This window comes from Coturnix japonica, chromosome 4 (genome assembly GCF_054131305.1).
Source record: "Coturnix japonica strain WE chromosome 4, WE-NBRP24, whole genome shotgun sequence".
In the NCBI taxonomy this organism is placed as follows: Eukaryota; Metazoa; Chordata; class Aves; order Galliformes; family Phasianidae; genus Coturnix; species Coturnix japonica.
Window position 1 is genome coordinate 10,834,366 of NC_140666.1, and position 16,070 is coordinate 10,850,435.

General features: G+C 46.2%; 2 protein-coding genes and 1 pseudogene across 4 annotated transcripts in view; 2 read left to right on the forward strand and 1 right to left on the reverse strand.

The window, feature by feature from the left end:
- The first annotated feature begins 368 nt into the window (after positions 1-368).
- On the forward strand, positions 369-2,082 carry LOC107312498 (serine protease 23-like; annotated as a pseudogene). The gene is made up of 2 exons (XR_014945625.1): positions 369-498; positions 880-2,082. The product of XR_014945625.1 is annotated as a serine protease 23-like (transcript).
- TEX11 (testis expressed 11) overlaps positions 1,977-16,070 on the forward strand; it is a 29,900-nt gene continuing 15,806 nt past the window's right edge. Inside the window, 14 exon segments of the mRNA XM_085547727.1 lie at positions 1,977-2,144; positions 4,375-4,538; positions 4,969-4,987; positions 6,039-6,161; positions 6,342-6,488; positions 6,545-6,623; positions 6,853-7,355; positions 8,780-8,864; positions 9,958-10,037; positions 10,487-10,567; positions 10,651-10,770; positions 12,482-12,562; positions 14,031-14,116; positions 15,518-15,575. Of these exon segments, the coding sequence (XP_085403853.1) occupies positions 1,977-2,144; positions 4,375-4,538; positions 4,969-4,987; positions 6,039-6,161; positions 6,342-6,488; positions 6,545-6,623; positions 6,853-7,355; positions 8,780-8,864; positions 9,958-10,037; positions 10,487-10,567; positions 10,651-10,770; positions 12,482-12,562; positions 14,031-14,116; positions 15,518-15,575 (1,794 nt within the window).
- LOC107312499 (nuclear cap-binding protein subunit 2) lies at positions 4,140-6,981 on the reverse strand. Of its 2 annotated transcripts, XM_015859990.3 has the most exons (4): positions 6,790-6,981; positions 6,358-6,539; positions 5,539-5,677; positions 4,140-4,894 (listed from the first exon to the last, which is right to left on the reverse strand). In XM_015859990.3, the coding sequence occupies exons 1-4, from the start codon at positions 6,874-6,876 to the stop codon at positions 4,796-4,798; spliced, it is 507 nt and encodes a 168-aa protein (XP_015715476.2). In that variant the 5' UTR covers positions 6,877-6,981; the 3' UTR covers positions 4,140-4,795. The 2 variants fall into 2 exon arrangements, with proteins under 2 accessions (XP_015715476.2, XP_085402183.1); XM_085546057.1 differs by lacking the exon at positions 4,140-4,894 and having other exon boundaries at positions 5,538-5,720; positions 6,333-6,539.

A 16,070-nucleotide genomic window follows, 5' to 3' on the forward strand; every position in this document is an offset into this window, starting at 1 on the left:
GCGGATGGGGAAGTCCAGGATGAAGCTCAGCTGTAGCATGAGGGGTCAGGGTGTGGAAAGCAGAGCTTGTGGCTCTCAGCCTCCCTGCATGGCTTCACCCCCACTCCCCCGCGACTTTCATAACCCGGAGTGTTGCCACGTGTCCACGCAGACCCCGGCTGCCTTGGGGGACACAGGGATCATCCTGCACTCTGGCTGATGTGTCCGTCTCAGTACGTTGAGGGCAGGATGGGAGCAGAGAGCTGAGCGGTGCCGGGAGCTGGGGCTGTAGAACCTGCTCAATAGGCATAGGGTGGGCCCGGCACATGGAGAAGCGATGGCAGATTGAGTTTCAGATGGAGTGCAGCAATCCAGTTTGGAGTTAACACAAGCTGCCTTGTCCTCGCCGCACTGTGACACCAAATACTTCAACTCAGGTATAGCCCTGGAGCTTGTGCACCTTCCTCTCCTCTGTAGGAACAGTGGGACAGAGCTGTCATCTCTCTCTGCAGGGAGCAGGTACTGTCACACCTCCTCATCCTCCATGCGGGTCACTAGGTGCTGCAGCTGCTGGGAGGGACATGCCCTGTTGGAATCTAGGGGATCCACATCCAAGCAGCAGGACTTCTGGCGTGACAGAGGAAACTCATCCCCTCGTGGTATTCCTGCAATACTCCTCAGCACTGCCAGGCACTGCCATCCAAAAGAGCTGCAGGAGATCAAAGGTAGATTTCTATCATCTCTAGTTAGTCACACAGCTCCAGGCAGCAGCTTAAGAATGCACGACCCAGCAGCTGGTGAGGGGCCACGCGCGTGTGATAATCCCCCAAGCCGTGAGCCGCAGCAGGTGGCTGGCTCTAATCGGGCAGGCTTAATGGTCTCCTTGCTTTGCCTTTGCAGGTCTGGAAAGATGACTCGCTGCCAGGTGGTTTCCATCCTCTTGCTTTCCTTCCTTCCCAGCACTGCAGCTGGGGGTTCAGTTCCCACCCTCATTCCCTGGTCCACGCTGCAGCTGGGCAGAGCGCGGTTCTCGGCACAGCCTGTGTTGGAGTTGGCTACGCACTGTGACCAGGCGTGTGCCCAGTGGGAGGCCGCTCTGCTCCCCCAGGACTTCCAGGAGTACCTCTTCTATGAGACACTGCACGCCAACGGCACCCGCACCCTCACCACAGTGGAGCTGAGCCCCGTTGAGGGCAGCATGGAGAGGAGGTGGCCAAGGAGGCGCACGCGGCGCAACAGATTTATGGCACAGATGGACAGTTTTCCATCAGCGGGAACCACTTCCTGATGGACTACCCCTTCTCCACCACAGTTAAGATCTCCACGGGGTGCACAGGGGTGCTGGTGTCCGAGCAGCACATCCTCACGGCTGCCCACTGTGTCCACGATGGCCAAGATTATGTGAAGGGTGCCAAGAAGATCAAGGTGGGCTTCCTGATGCCAGCCAATGGCACGGGGAGGCCGGTGATGCGCTGGGCTCATGTGCGACGCACACAGGTGCCCAAGGGTTGGATCCAGAGCCTCAATTCAGTCAGCATGGACTATGATTATGCCCTTTTGGAGCTATGCAGACCACACCAGCGCCCGCACATGGAGCTGACGGTGGCTCCAGCAGTGGAGGAGATGGCTGGGAAGAGGATTCATTTCTCAGGGTTTGACAGTGACCGGCCAGGAGAGCTGCTATACCGCTTCTGTGGGGTGGAGGATGAGACGGCACACCTCATCTACCAGCACTGCAATGCCAGGCCTGGCGCTTCCAGCTCTGGGGTGTATGGCAAGGTGTGGGATCCCGTGCAGCACAAGTGGGAGAGGAAGGTGATTGGCATCTTCTCCGGGCATCAGTGGCTGGAAGTCGGGGGGGAGCAGCAGGACTATAATGTTGCTGTTCGCCTGACTGCTCCCAAGTTTGCTCAGATTTGTTATTGGATCAAAGGGGACTATAAAAGCTGCCAGAATTAATGAGAATTGGAACCTTCCTCCTCCCCTCCCCGGTGCAGATGGCTCTGAGCATGGTGTTTGTGAGTGAGCATGAGGCTGAGGAGTGTGAGGAGCATTGCCTGCTGAAACTGCTCCACTCACTGCTAAACTTCATTCTGTCCTGGAGTAATAGGTTCTCTGCAAAACACATGGGATCCAGTGGAGAGATGCAACTAAGCCTAAGGAGTGTACAAGCTCCTTTGGTGAACTCAGTGTCAGAGTTATTTGCTGAAAGAGCCACTGGGTCTGGTGGCTGCTGCCTGCAGCAGGTTAACAGCTAGCAGTTCTGAGAGGCAGCCACAGGCTTGCTGCCCAGCTGCACTTTTTCCCCTGGGTCACTTCAGGTGTCTTGGTCTGTTAGCTGCACTGCCAGCTTGGCACTGCCCCAGTTCTGTGAGGACAAAGGACTTTTTCTTCTTCTAATGGTGCCTTTGTGTGCCTAATGAAAGATGCCTGAAAAGCAACCCTGGAGCCTGAGGTTTTTGGGCACAATGCTCCAGCAAGTACAGCCAGGGCAGGAGGGGCTGCTCCAGCATGTTGGCAGCCCTGGTCTTTGATCACACCCCTGGCAAGAGTGGCTCTTCTGACTGCTGCAGTGTGGTTCCATGTAGGTACATACATGCTGCAGCATAGGCTAAGAGCTGGGATCACCTACTTACTTGTAAACCTTCTCATCTCTCTTTAATTCTCTGTGGGATGGATGGCTTTAGAAGGAAGGCATTAACTGCAGCTGTAATATTTGAGATGAATTCTTTTAAGCAAATACATGTATTTGAATAAATGTCAGCACAAATCTCTTCGCAAATGTTATGCCTAAAGGGGAAGTGCACAGCTTGCCAACACTGGTCTGGGACCTGCTGAAGGAGGGAGGTACTCTCCCTCCAGGCTGAAACGAGCAGGACATGCAGACCAGTGCAGAGAAGAAATTATAGTATCTTGAAGAGCAGGGACAGACATGCCTGCCACAGTCATGAAACAGCCCAGGCGGGTGCTCGACTGAACAGATTTCTACATGTTCTATCAGACACATAGGAATGACATGACCAACATGCCATATCAGGAGCAAACTGAGATCTTGCCTTGTTTCCTTACCTCATATACGTGAGATTCTGTAGCTAATAGAAGAGTTTCACAGCAGATTTCCCTGTATTTCTCACATTTTCCCTTCTGCTAGCTGTTTGCCCAAGCAATTTTTCTATGTAATCCATATCCCCCCCAGAGGACCTCACATGATGCTGCTCTGCCAGGCTGGCAGACAACTGCTTAGATTCTTCTCTTCAAATTCAACATCCTGCTCCTTTCATTGCATCTCAGGGGCAGCTCGTATCACAGGCTTGTCAACCCTGTCATTTCTTCAGTCAGGTGAGGTCTAAACATGTTGCTCCTTCAAGACTTGTGACAGCTGTCAGAATGCAGCAACCTGACTTGCAAAACAAGCAAGTAGGAGACATTTCAAGGCATTAATGCTACCATACCATCCTCCTCAGCTGTAATGCGAGAGTTAAAATCATTAAATTACATGCCTGGTCTACACATGGGTGTGCAATAGAACAGCATGTATTATCTTGGATGAGACAGTGCATGAAATATCATGATTACACATTACTGGACAAGGAACAGCTACTATTATTTACATCACACTAAACCAAATTAGTCAGAATTTAATTTGTCCAATGAAACCAGTAACCCTGGCTGGGAGGTTCTAGAGGACAGATCAGTGGGGGTTTTAATCTTCTCTCTTCCCTTGTTGGACCCTGGGAAAAATTTAAGAGTATCAGCCATGCTTCTCTTAAATGGGGAAGAAAGTCTATCATGAACACAGGGGAGTTTCTGGTTCCTCCTTCTCTTAAATGCAAGTTACACTTTTGTATTGCTTCATATATGTCTCACACTGTGGAATAATTGACAAGATCACAAGTTTTCCTGGAATCTGTTGGTATGAAACATAAAGACTACTTATTCAGAGCATTTTATAAGCAGCTTCCCTCTGATACCAGCCATCAGCTATTGCAAAGCACAAGAGGAAAAGCTATTAGTAAGAGGGAAGCCAACAGAAATACAGCAAGACTTGTGCCCTCCTTTAGAATGTCCCCCATTTTGTGTTTGCAAGTGACAGCAACTTTAAAGTACCATCAGGAAATGTTCCCTGCAGGTCTTGTCATAGAGCCACAGACTGCAACAGGTACAGGACTCACTGTTTATTTAAAAAATTGAAAGAAACTTTTAAGAAAACCATGCCGAACAGTGAGGATCTGAAAAAGCAGGCAGCACTGGGGCATCATAAAGGCTCTGCAGGCCCTGACCAACCCAAGGTCTAGATGTACAGGCAAGCACCTCCAAGTGGACAGCGAGACCTTGCTCAGCTTCTCTCATCCAAATAGTGAAACTGCTTTGTAAGCAGGTGAACTTGTAAATTAGAACTTTGAAACTTCTGTGCATCCCAACAAGGTGCCCGGGCACCTTCAGGGCTCCAACAGTGGCACGGTTCACAGAGTTCTATCTGAGAGCAACCACAGCTGCAATCATGGCTTGGAAGAAGCCAACCGCCTAGCAGTAATGCAAAGAGTACATCCTAGCATGAGGTGCGTGTGACATGCTGCATTTCTTCTTACCAGAATCCTGCAGAGTTGTCCACTTGTTTCCCTTGTTGCCCTGTATCAGCACAGAACATCCTCTCTAATCCAGAAGAAAGGGGGAATGAACACATGTATATCCACAGTCTAAGGAGGGTCACCTTTTGCTGGAACTTGGATCTCACTCCCTACCCCAATCCAAAACGCAAGAACACGGCTAGCTCAAGAAGAACAGAGCCCTCTACGAGCTAGAACCCATGAGGCAATTAGTAGACTGCAGGCTGTTGATTTGCCTTCTGCATCTGTATAATCTTGCCAAAACCTCCTCTTCCCACATCGTAGTCTGTCCGGTATTCATCTCGCACCTGGAGCAAGGCAGTAACACAAGTATTAGCATCATGTTAGGCTTCAGAATCATCACCGCTTCCTTGCTCCGTAGTATGAGAAATGAAGTTCAGGTGAGAATTACTTTGACTCAGTTTGAAATCTCTTCAAACAATCCACCAAACAGATGGTGCAAGTGACAAATGAGGATACATCTGCTGTCAGATCATTTTAGAGGGGAAGCAAAGATCCCAAAATATTTTGATTCAGCTTTGTCATCCAGCTTCCAACTCTCTGAACTGCTAAGTTTGGCCTCCAGAGTGTTTCTCCCTTCCCCAACCCTCCAGAAATCTGTAAGGGAAATTTAGCTTCTCACAGGGCAAACTGATGGATCATGAATCCATCATGGATCTAGAAATTGTGCTCCCTCCCCATTCAAATTCTGCATCATTTAAAAACTGCTAGCCTGGAACAGGGAAAATTTTGCTTGTACTGTGAGGAGTCATGGAGTCCTGTCCAGCTGTAGCCATAGTTATGCTCCCAGCTCTTTATACCAAGGTAGCACTAGTTACCAAAATCACCTAAAATTCATTGCTGGGTCTGCACTTCTGAATGGGACAAAACAAACAAAACAGCACTGCCCTAGGGGGACTGTATTCAAGGCCTGAGCTGGTATTGCCTTTACCTGTCCACCAGTCTTTCCTCTTCCATACTGCCGTCCCTCCTTGAATCCTGCATCCCAGTCTGTTCGAACAATGCGGTCATCGAGCCGTGTGCCGTTGATGAATCGCATTGCGTGCTCAGCATCTGCTCTTGTGTAATATCTAAAACATACCATAAGGAAAACTAAACATGCCACTTTGCTGCCTGTAGGGTAAAAAAAAAAAACAATATCAAGCCATTGTATTTAAGAAGCAGAAGAACCTTTCCTGCCTTCCAGCCTTTTCTACTTTTCCCGCTCTTTTCTATGGGATCAAAAAGCTGTACTCTATAAATCCAAGCTGAAAATAGCTCCCACTCCTTCCTCAGGTTCTGGCTGCAATGTTAGTACCTGTACAGACAAGAAACAGCTTTGGATCACTTATTTCACAAGTAGATAAAGCAAACCGTTAAAGCCTTGCTAAGGGCAAGAAATCTGATGCTTTTTTTTTTAATACCACATTAAACTCAACTGAATTTGAACAGGAGGCACCGGCCTCACAGGAGAGCTCTGCAAACAGCTCGCAGCACAACGTGTACGAGCGCATTCCTTGTGCTTGGGAACAGCACCACGGATCTCCCTGCTGGTTCTGCAGGTGTGAAGCCAAGGTGAGAACGTGAACACGTGCCCTTAGCTTGGGCCGTACAAGGGCTCAGCATCCACACACGACTTTCACCTATGGCAATGCGGGTAGTTTGGGTGGTGTTGGGAATGCAGGCAGCCTGGAAGGGAGCCCCGTGAGTTTCACTCCTTTCAGGGTTTTTGACAGCTGATCTTACTGCAAATAGGGCCCAGAAAGGATACTCCACGAAGCAGAAACCGCAGGGTGTTTTCTTAATCTTGTCCAGCCCCATGACGATCCTCTTGACATCGCCACACTTGGAGAAGAGCTCCTGGATCTGCTCCTCGGTGGTGTAGAAGGACAGATTGCCCACGTACAGCGTGGAGGAGATCTTCAGGAACTTCTCCTGAAGCTTTTTGCTCCCCTGAGGGCAAAGCGGAGCACAGCACGGGCTCACACCGTGACGGGCTCACACCGTGTCGGGCTCACACCGTGACGGGGCCACACCGTGACGGGGCCACACCGTGACGGGCTCATACCGTGACGGGCTCACACCGAGACGGGGCCACACTGTGGCACATCACATCCTGGCAGCCCGGCCCCGCCCCGCCCGCAGCCCCCTCCCCAGCCAGGCCCCTCGGCCTCAGGCCCCGCTGCCCCCGCCCCGCTCGCACCCGGAAGTGCTGGTCCCGGTATCGGCTGATCTCGCAGTACGAGTCGCTGTTGAGCCCGCTGAGCGTGGTGTGCAGCAGCCCCGACATCTCTCTGTCTCGCCGGCTCCCGGCAGGTCCCTGATCCCGGGATCCTTCCACAACCGCCGCGGCTCCCGCAGGACAGCGGCCTAGCGGGCAGGCCAACCGCCGCGCAGCCTGATTGGCTACACGGGGCGGAAAGGCGGGGCGATCGTGCCGAGCAGCCAATCACCGCGCGCCGCTCCGCTCCCTGCATGCAGCGCGGGGTGGCCCGGCGCTCTCCTCAGGGCGGTGTCGGCCATGGTGGGCGGGCGGATGGCGGCGGCGGGAGGTACCGGCCGCTCAATATCGCCGCCCGGGGGCTGCGGCTGCGGCTGCGGCTGCGTAGCCGCTCCGACGCTCAGCCTGACGTTTCCCTCCCGGCTTGTCTTGCAGAGCTGCTCCGTGAGCTGCTGAGGGAGGAGGCCCCGCCTCGCATCGCGGCCCTCACCGAGGAGCTGTTCCAGGCGGCGGGGGCCCTCAGTGAGGCGGACGGCAGCGCGGCGGAGGTAGCAGGCCGCGCACCGCCTGTCCTTCCCCGTGCATGGGGCGCTCAGCACTGCCGGCTTGTCGGCAACGTTGGGTTATCAGGGTTTATTACCTTTGTGCAAAGCTGCATCAGCTTTTAACGAGAGTTTCCAGTCCATAGCTTTTGTTGTTTGTCTGATAACATCAGAAGTTTCTGGGTTGCTACTGAGGACGATTAAACCACTTAATCTTGTTGGAGTGTGTCCAGAGGAGAGCCACAAAAATGACCATGGGCTTGGAACACCTTCCTGTGAGGACTGGCTGAGAGCTGGGGCTGTGCAGCTTGGAGAAGGGAAGGCTCAAGAGGGCTGAGAGCAGCCTGTAGATAGAGGCTGTAAGAAGGAAGGGGACAGACTCTGTAGCAGGGTCTGTTGTGACAGGACTAGGGGAAATGGTTTCAAACTAGAAGAAGGGAGATTTATATTGGATATAGGGGAGATGTTTCTTACAGTAGGAGTGGTGAGGCACTGGCTCAGGTTGCCCGGAGATCAGTTGGGTGCCCCATCCCTGCAGACACCCAGGGTTGGGCTGGGTGGGCTCTGAGCATTGACAGAGCTGTGGGTGTCCCTGCTCAGTGCAGGGAGCTGAATCAAATGGCCCCAAAGGGTCCTTTCCACCACTTACAATTCAATACAGAGTTAAAGTCACACTATAGATGTGTTTTCAAATCTGATACAGTTCTCTTTTCCAGCCCTTTCTAATCTCACAACATCTGCTTACAATGTACATAATGTGTTCTGAAAGCTGCCGGGGATTCAGTTGTGTTTTGGATGTGGCGATGTGCTGTTGCACAAATTTTGTATGTATGAATGCATGTGAGAAAACTTCATCCCAGATGGATGGGGTAAATCAGGTCATGTTTTGCTAGGCCTGGAAAAGGACTTGACAGAAACATATGTCAGGCTGTTTCAGCAATACGGCAGATTAATGGGATTTGTTCAGGAACATATTTGAATGTTTCTGAAGTCCACCACTTCTCAAACAGGATTTGCTGTTTGGTTTAACTTCAGATCGGAGCTGAAGGCACTGATGGATGACATGGCATATATGTGCTTGCTGCTATTGATCTTATGATTAATTAGCTCTTCTTAGTTTCAGGCCATGGCAGCCTTTGATTTGCAGCCATGTTCTTTCCTACCTTTGTCATCTCAGAGACTCTCAAACGTTCAGAAGATGGGAAATAGTCTTTTAGAAGACTGAGAATATGTTGTGAAATATCCTTGTGAAAAGCGTGTGATCCCTGCTAACTGCTTCCCAGTCCCTTGGAGTACCCAGTCTGTAAAATAGAATAGTCCAAACATTGTGCTGTGGTAAACATGAAAGATGGAAGCTTTTTCAGGAGTAAATTTCAACTTAATCCAAACGCATGATAAAATTAAATGGAATGGAATTCTCTCTCTCTCAGGTTGAAGAGGGTGCAATAAGCCTGTGGAACTGGGCTGTAACCAAACACACGGGTTCTGTCATCAACGATGAGCAAAGAGCTAAATGTATGTATGCATTCTTTGCCTTTCTCAATGTGTTTGTGTGCTGCAGTGTGGAAAGGAAAAGCTCCCTGCTGACAGGTATATACATAGTGCTGTGGGTTGTTTGGATGTTTGCCGATAGGGTATAGACAGAGGAAACTGAGCAGCTGGACTTACACAAACAGTTTGGGAAGGATCACCATGGAATAACAGTGATGTTCTTTGTGGCACAGAATCAGAGTAGATATTCTCATCATTCCCTCTTTCTGTGCCAGTGCATCAATAAAGAGGTGATGTTTCCAAAGGAAACTCTGTATTGCCTTGTGATGCTATTGTGAATATGTGGACATAACACTGATGTAAATCTTTGACTGTCAATTTCTATCTATAGCCTTCCATATACAGCCATCTATAGCCATCTACATACAGCTGGCGGGTTTACTTAGAGCTGGGGAAAAGCAAAGTGAGCTTTTGGGCTATGCTGTCAACCAGTTCTTTATGTGGTGCTGCAGGACTGCAGTATCTGGCCTACATTTTTGTCCTAAGGGATAGCGGTTAAAATTAAGTATAATCTGCATCATGTTAAGTGATGTCAGGTGAAGGGAAAAGGGTAAGTTTACACAAAATAAGTGATAATTGTTGTAGAACATAATGTTCTCAGATCTTATATCACAGCTGAAGGGCCAGGGAGAGGCTATTTTAAATACATTAAGTGGTGTGTTTTCTATCCCCAGTGTATAAAAAAGGCCAGAAGATACTTGTGCTTTTTACTTTGAAAACGTAAAGATTATTAAACTTGATTTCCCTACTTTGCTGAAGGCTGTTTTGAGGTGCTCGAGGCATGTTACAGTGAGCACCTGCAATGTAATTAAGTCTTTGAATGCCGTGTCTTTGACTTAAACTCTCTCTAAAGTGTTTAATAGACGTTTTGAGGAGAATATCTTGGTATCTTGGGATGGATTTTTTTCTTTTTGATGCCTGAGAAGCAATTTAAAGCAGCTTGACTAAAATTTTAATTCTGAAGCTTCCAAAAGTTTCTCTCTCATAATTTTAAACTGACTTTCTCAACAACAGCAACAAAAAGGAACTTAGAAATATACGCGTTACTTTCTTGCAGTGAGATTTGTTGCTTGCAGGCTGGTGTACCTTTGTGAAGGCAGCGATCCTCCAGAGGGAATCATTCGGAGGCAGATTTTGGTAAGGCTGATGGCAGGTGAGCAGTGAAGTACAGCTGGTGGCTATGGGAAACCTTGGAAACCTATTGCAGTTACTTTGGAAAGTGAGTGAGAGATGCCTGTAAATTATGGAAAGTGAGCGAGAGAAGATAAATGCTGAAGGTGGGCCTGTGTTATCAAAGGGATGCCTTGCTGAGTCAATGCAGTTAGCACCGCATCTTTGTCGTGTGTTAAGATGTTGTAAGAGCAGCACGTTCATTTATTTCAGTATCTTACAGTGTTGTATAGTGGAGCACCTTAAGCCTCGTGCTGCAAGTAGAGTTCATTCAGATGTGAGAGACACTTGTGACAAACTGAGGAGCTGGAATACCTCTCACCTACACTATATATATATCAGTAAGAAGGGATTTAACACTGGCTGTCCTGGAAGTGATTGGATTTTCACAAAGCACCAATCATTTTCTCCTTCAGATGTCGATGAAAACTGGTAAAGGGTGGATAGATATTGGCAAAGCTGATCTTGCTGATGGATTCCTAGAGATTGCTATAAATGTAAGTTCTTTTCTGATTCTAGTTCTTCATAAACACACCTATTTGTGACCTCCATGGGGTGATGCTTAAGCTTTGTTTTCCAGAGCATAGAAAAACTGTATGCGAAATTACGTAAGGAGGGCAATGGTGAAGCAGATATTCATGTGTGCAAAGCTGACGTGGAGAAGGACCTCTTCAAAGTGCTCTCTTATCAGGCTGAATCGGTACGTGTTCCTCCCAGCTCTCTTTATAAATCCCTAGAGGGGTATGGAGAGAAACTCTGACCCGTTAATTAGTTGTATGAATGCATGGCACTGCAGGCTTGCTGAAGGATGTATTTCCTTTGCTTAGATGTAAGGTATCAGATGTGATGTTTGAATGCGGTGTTGCAATAATGTAATGGGTTTTAATTTGCCTAATTTATCACAGTCATTTCTGCTGCCTTGTTTATATCTTCTCGTTCAGATTTGTTGCTGTGTAATTTGGGTGTTTATACAACAGCTGCCTTTCTGAATCATGTGTCAATTCCAAAGGTGACCTGTGCTTGCCCAAGGAAGGGGATAGAACTGCCTTAGAGCCTAGGTCCCTATAACTGCTTTTGTGTAGCATGTACACAGCACAATTGGTCATTTCAAAGCACTCCTCAGACTGTGCTGGGATTTGCAACTAAACTGTTTGAAAAGCAAAAGAAGGTGCTGGTGGTGGTTCATGTCTGACAAGCAGATGTTGTGAGCCACAGCTCCAGAGTTTTCTCTACCTTACAAGTTTCTTGACTCTTATGAGCAATGTAATCAAAGGTATTGCTGTTCAATGTTGTTGGATAGAAACTTTCCTGTACATGGATACCCTCCCTTCCATGAACCCCAATACATGCTGCTTTTCACATATAAAGGCCTTGAAACAGTGGGAGAATGGGTAGAAAAAGGCAATATTTGAAAATAATGAGTTCCATGACATTTGAAATTCTCCTTAAAGTCTCAGCCTCTGTCATCATACAACGAGGTAGGAATTATGATTGATAATTTAAAGATAGAAGTCTAGCTGAATGTGAGAGGTTTCAAAATATGCTGAGTGTTTTCCGGGGGATCAGTAAGGCAGATTAAATCAGAAATTCTGTGTTTTGAGAGGCATTGTCCTGACTTTTGCTGCCTGACTGAAGCTTCTGAGTACTTTGTCAACACTGCAGACTATTATGGACGTATGGGTGTAAATATGAGATAATTCAGCTGCTTCCATTTGCTGATAGCAGTGCTGATCTCAGAATCCAGAAGGGGAGCACTGTCTTCAAAACAATGAAGAGCTTCCCCAAACAGACCAAATCAGTGGCCAGAATTTTTCATTTAATTTCTAGTTGATAATGGAGACAAAAGAGAATCACTCGGAATGACCCGGGTTGGAAGGGACCTCAAGGATCATGTAGTTCCAACCCCCCTGCCTGGCAGGGCCACCAAACATACACCTTTACTAGATCAGGTTGCCCATGGCCCCGTCCAACCTGGTCTTGAACACCTCCAAGGACAGGGCATCCACAACCTCCCTGGGCAGCCTGTTCCAGGGCCTAACCACTCTCCTAGTGAAGAAAACCACTCTCCTAGTGAAGAAAAAGAGGACCTTACATTACTGGAAAGGTGTTGCAAGATTTGTTAAGTTGGCCAAGATTTGCTGTTATCTGACATCTGTTTGAATCAGTGCCACGGATCTGACCTTTTCACACTACCTGCGGGCTGCAGGGCCCTCCTGGATGTCTTTCAGTGTGTAAAAGTGTACTGAACTATTGTAGCACCATAAGGACAGATGTCTGATCTCAAACTTGGCTGTACTGAATGCAAAAAAAGGCCTACAATCCAAGTCTTTTTTTTTAGACACCCAGTCTTGTAACAGATTTTAGAGGCAAGTAGTTAACTTACAGATTGTTGGCGTGCTCTGCTTTCCTAGGCAGTTGCTCAGGGGGATTTTCAGAAAGCAATGCAATGCGTGCAGCGCTGCAAGGACATGTTGGTGAGGCTGCCAAGAGAGGTTAGTGAAATCATACCTTCTTTATCATGCCAAACTTTGAAGGTCTATTTTCCTCCCCATACATTAAAGAATGACATATGCTACATTACATTTTGAGAACTGTTTGTTAATTTTTTTTTTTAATTAATTTTTTTTTTTTTTTTACTTCTTTGGGATTTTCTTAACTGCAAGTTTTGTGTAGAAGTGATGAGGTTTTTTTTCATTCCAAGTTTTGAGTTTTTCCATTTGCTCATAGATTATCATTTGAAATAGAACGATAAAACCTTCCTAACGAATGTGTAAAGGCAAATATCCAAGACAGGCAAAAGGATTTCTAAATAGAGTATGACAGTCAAACAGCTGTGCCTCTTGATCTTGTGTCTTGCTTCTTTGCTTTTACCGGTGAACTTTTGTCTGGAAACAGGTGTGCCCAGAGATGAGCTGAGCTGCTGGGCTTTTGATATGCAAGTCTACCCTCAGTACTAATCTTCATGTTAATGAAGCTGCAGAGCTATGGGAACGCTCACTGCTCAGAGAGCTGCCAGGTTTATGGGAGTGCTTTGTGTTATGCACCATGCCTGAAATACAGTCGTTCACTCTGTTTTAGTTATGAGAGCGATCATTTTTTTTATTTTTTTTTCACCCGCACTGAATCTGTGCTTTTGTCTCTGGATTGCAATGAGGTCAGAAATAAATCAGTTTAAAGCAAGATGCTGTTCTCCAGCTCTCATTCTTGGCTGAGGGTTTGAATTCCCTTGCAAGGAGCACGTTTTGTATTTTGAAAAGACAGTTACCACGGAGGCGAAATGGATGCAAATATTAGCAGTCTGCTAGCATTGAAAATGCTTTTCTGTCTCCTCTTTGGACAGCTGCGAACATGACAGTTGCAAATCATTTCTGCTGAAAGACGAGTTGTTATGAACAGATACTGTCAGGCCTGACTGATAAAGCAGAAAGCAACGGTACTCTGAATAACCACGCATTCAATCTGAATAACCAAGCATTCAAACACATATTTCTCCTCGATCTGGTGGTGTGGATCATCCTTTTATAATGCAAAGGTGCATGCTGGAAAAAAAGGGCTGTCATGCAGGAGGTGGAGTTCTGTTCATTGAATGATGCAAAATTAAAGCTCATTAGTCATTTTTGAAAAGGAAGTTATAACATTCCATCCTTTCCTCTCAGTTTTATTTTTGCATGCTTTGCTCAGTTCTAGAGCTTTCAGCTTGGCTTCTTGTGGAACCATTCAGCTTCATGCATTTGAAGAATTCTGTTTTGTATATCCTAAATTGGCTAACATCACTTCACTATCCCATAGAACAATATGATTTTAGTCATGTTCAATATTACTCTATCAAACAAGGTCAGAAGTGATCGTTGTGGATATGTTGTTAAAGTAAGAAGTGTTATAAAGACCGTGAGATTGAGTGCCATAGGTCTGGTGATGTTTGTATGAGAGCATCATAGAAGCAGCAGCCTTTTGTTGCAGACCCGTTACCTGGCAATCCTCTGCTATAACTTTGGAGTGGAAACCTATGACTGTAAGAAGTATGAACAGAGCTCCTTTTGGCTCAGGTAAAGTGACAAGGCAACCAAAGTAACATCCTGCTTTTTGTCATGTAAAAATCTATGTGGAGGAGAGGAGGGAGCAAGGGAAAGCCAAAGGATGATTGGAATTAAAGAGAACACAGGATTTTAACTGAACCATACTGGCTGAGCAAATACTCAGCACCTGTTGTACTCTTTTGCCTTTATGTCTGTTTTTCACATTGATTTTCATGTCATTGAAGTGAAAGCCTTCTTTCCATATGGAAGCTGGTATCCACAGTTCTCCTTAAAGCTCCTTCCAAATAGATTGCTTTTATGAAGAGGCCACTTATACACAATAGTGATGGAAATAGAAAACTTCAGAAAAAATGTAGAAGAGTTTTTCTGTTTCAAATAGTTTTGTTTTTAAGGAATATTTCAATTTCTCAGTAAGGAAAGTCGCTTCACTGACAGCAAAGCCTTGACTGATGAAGGACACAAACGTCAAGGTGAGAGATGAGCAGTTAGAGATGGTTTGGGCTGCATCCAATAGATACTGTGTTATTGCTAAGGAAGAAGACTTGAGGCTGTCAGGAGCAGTATCCTCATACCAAGATCAGGAGTATTGCTTTTATTTCTTCTTGTTCTTTTTGTTGTATATACACAGGAGGGAAACAAATGCCAACACATCTAATTCAAGATCGCATATGCAATCAAAGAGTACTTTTAGAAATGCTTGGAGTTAATTACATCTGGTGCTTCAGAAATGATATTATATTATATTTTGTTCCAGTGGAAAATTAAATACTGAGTCCTAATGACAAAATCTGGGGAGGAAATAAGGCTTTACCAAGAGTGGATATTTATCTGGATACAGAGATTTAGCTCCATCTAGTGGGACAAGTGTGTTAGATTAGGGAACTGTTCTGTTTTTAACAGTGCTTGATTTACATCGTTCCGCATTGAATCTCTCATGGAATTACTGGTGTGTTTTCCCTGAGTGGTCCTTTGTGCAGTCATTCAACCTTCAGGAAATGAATGAGAAATTATGACCTCCAGGTCCTGTTTTTGTGCTACTGATTTGCTGTGATCTTGAGACTGGGTCATACATACCTTCTCTGTATGACTGTAGTATCTGTCAGGTGAGAGTGAGAGCAGTTACCTGCTCAAAACACCCTTAGCTAAAAGTGATAGAGCCCATTGAAATGGAATATATTAGAGAAAGTAGTGCAATAGGTTGAAGGAAGTGATTGAGTACAGGTTTTTAAACGAGGATCCAGAGGAAAAGAATCAGTTCTCTTGTGGAGTACTGAGACTAGTTTGTGTGATTTATGAGGTTTCTGAGTGCTTCAGATGTGGGGGAGGGTAGGAACGTTGCACGTATCAGAAGACTGGCTGAATTTATCCCTGTCATCACATGTAATTCTAACTTTCCCTTGTTGTTGGTAGCCAGAGTTATGACATTGGGAAGATGGATGTGAAGTATTGTATTGGGAAAGAAATGCAGGTAAGAAATAGAGAAATTGCTGTTTGCAGATAGGAGGGTTTTGTTAACATAACTCCAGTACAGCTATTTCTACTGTGCCAGATCTAACCAGTAATTCTCTGGCCTCTTTTATAGTCCCATCCACCACGAAGTTTGGCAAAGCTGCAAATTCCCTTGCTATGAGCATTGGTCTGAGAGCTGAGTCACTATTAAGTGCCCTTAATCATGTTTGAATCTACTATTTCACAGAGATTTAACTGTAGAAAATAAGACTCAGGCTCTGAGAGGCCATCGTTTCTTCCTTCCTCCCCATTCTTACAAATCATCATTACATACCTCTGTGTCATTTCTGAAATATGTTTGAAGGCCATTCTCTTGTATGTCTTTTTTTTTTCCTTTAAAGTTTGTGGCTCTTGTTCTTTTAAATTCTTCTTTCATTCTTTTTTTCCCCACATCTCTGAATTTCCTCATTACTCCTTTCTCTGAGCTCTCTGGTTGTGTCCCGTTAGGACTACA

Coding starts and splice junctions, on each gene's coding strand:
- LOC107312499 (XM_015859990.3), bottom strand. CDS start 6,876: ATGTCGGGGCTGCTGCACACCACGCTCAGCGGGCTCAACAGCGACTCG. Junction 5,678..6,357: donor TGCGGTTTCTGCTTCGTGGA/GTATCCTTTCTG, acceptor GGTATGTTTTAG/ATATTACACAAGAGCAGATG. Junction 4,895..5,538: donor GAGGAAAGACTGGTGGACAG/GTAAAGGCAATA, acceptor GCCTTGCTCCAG/GTGCGAGATGAATACCGGAC.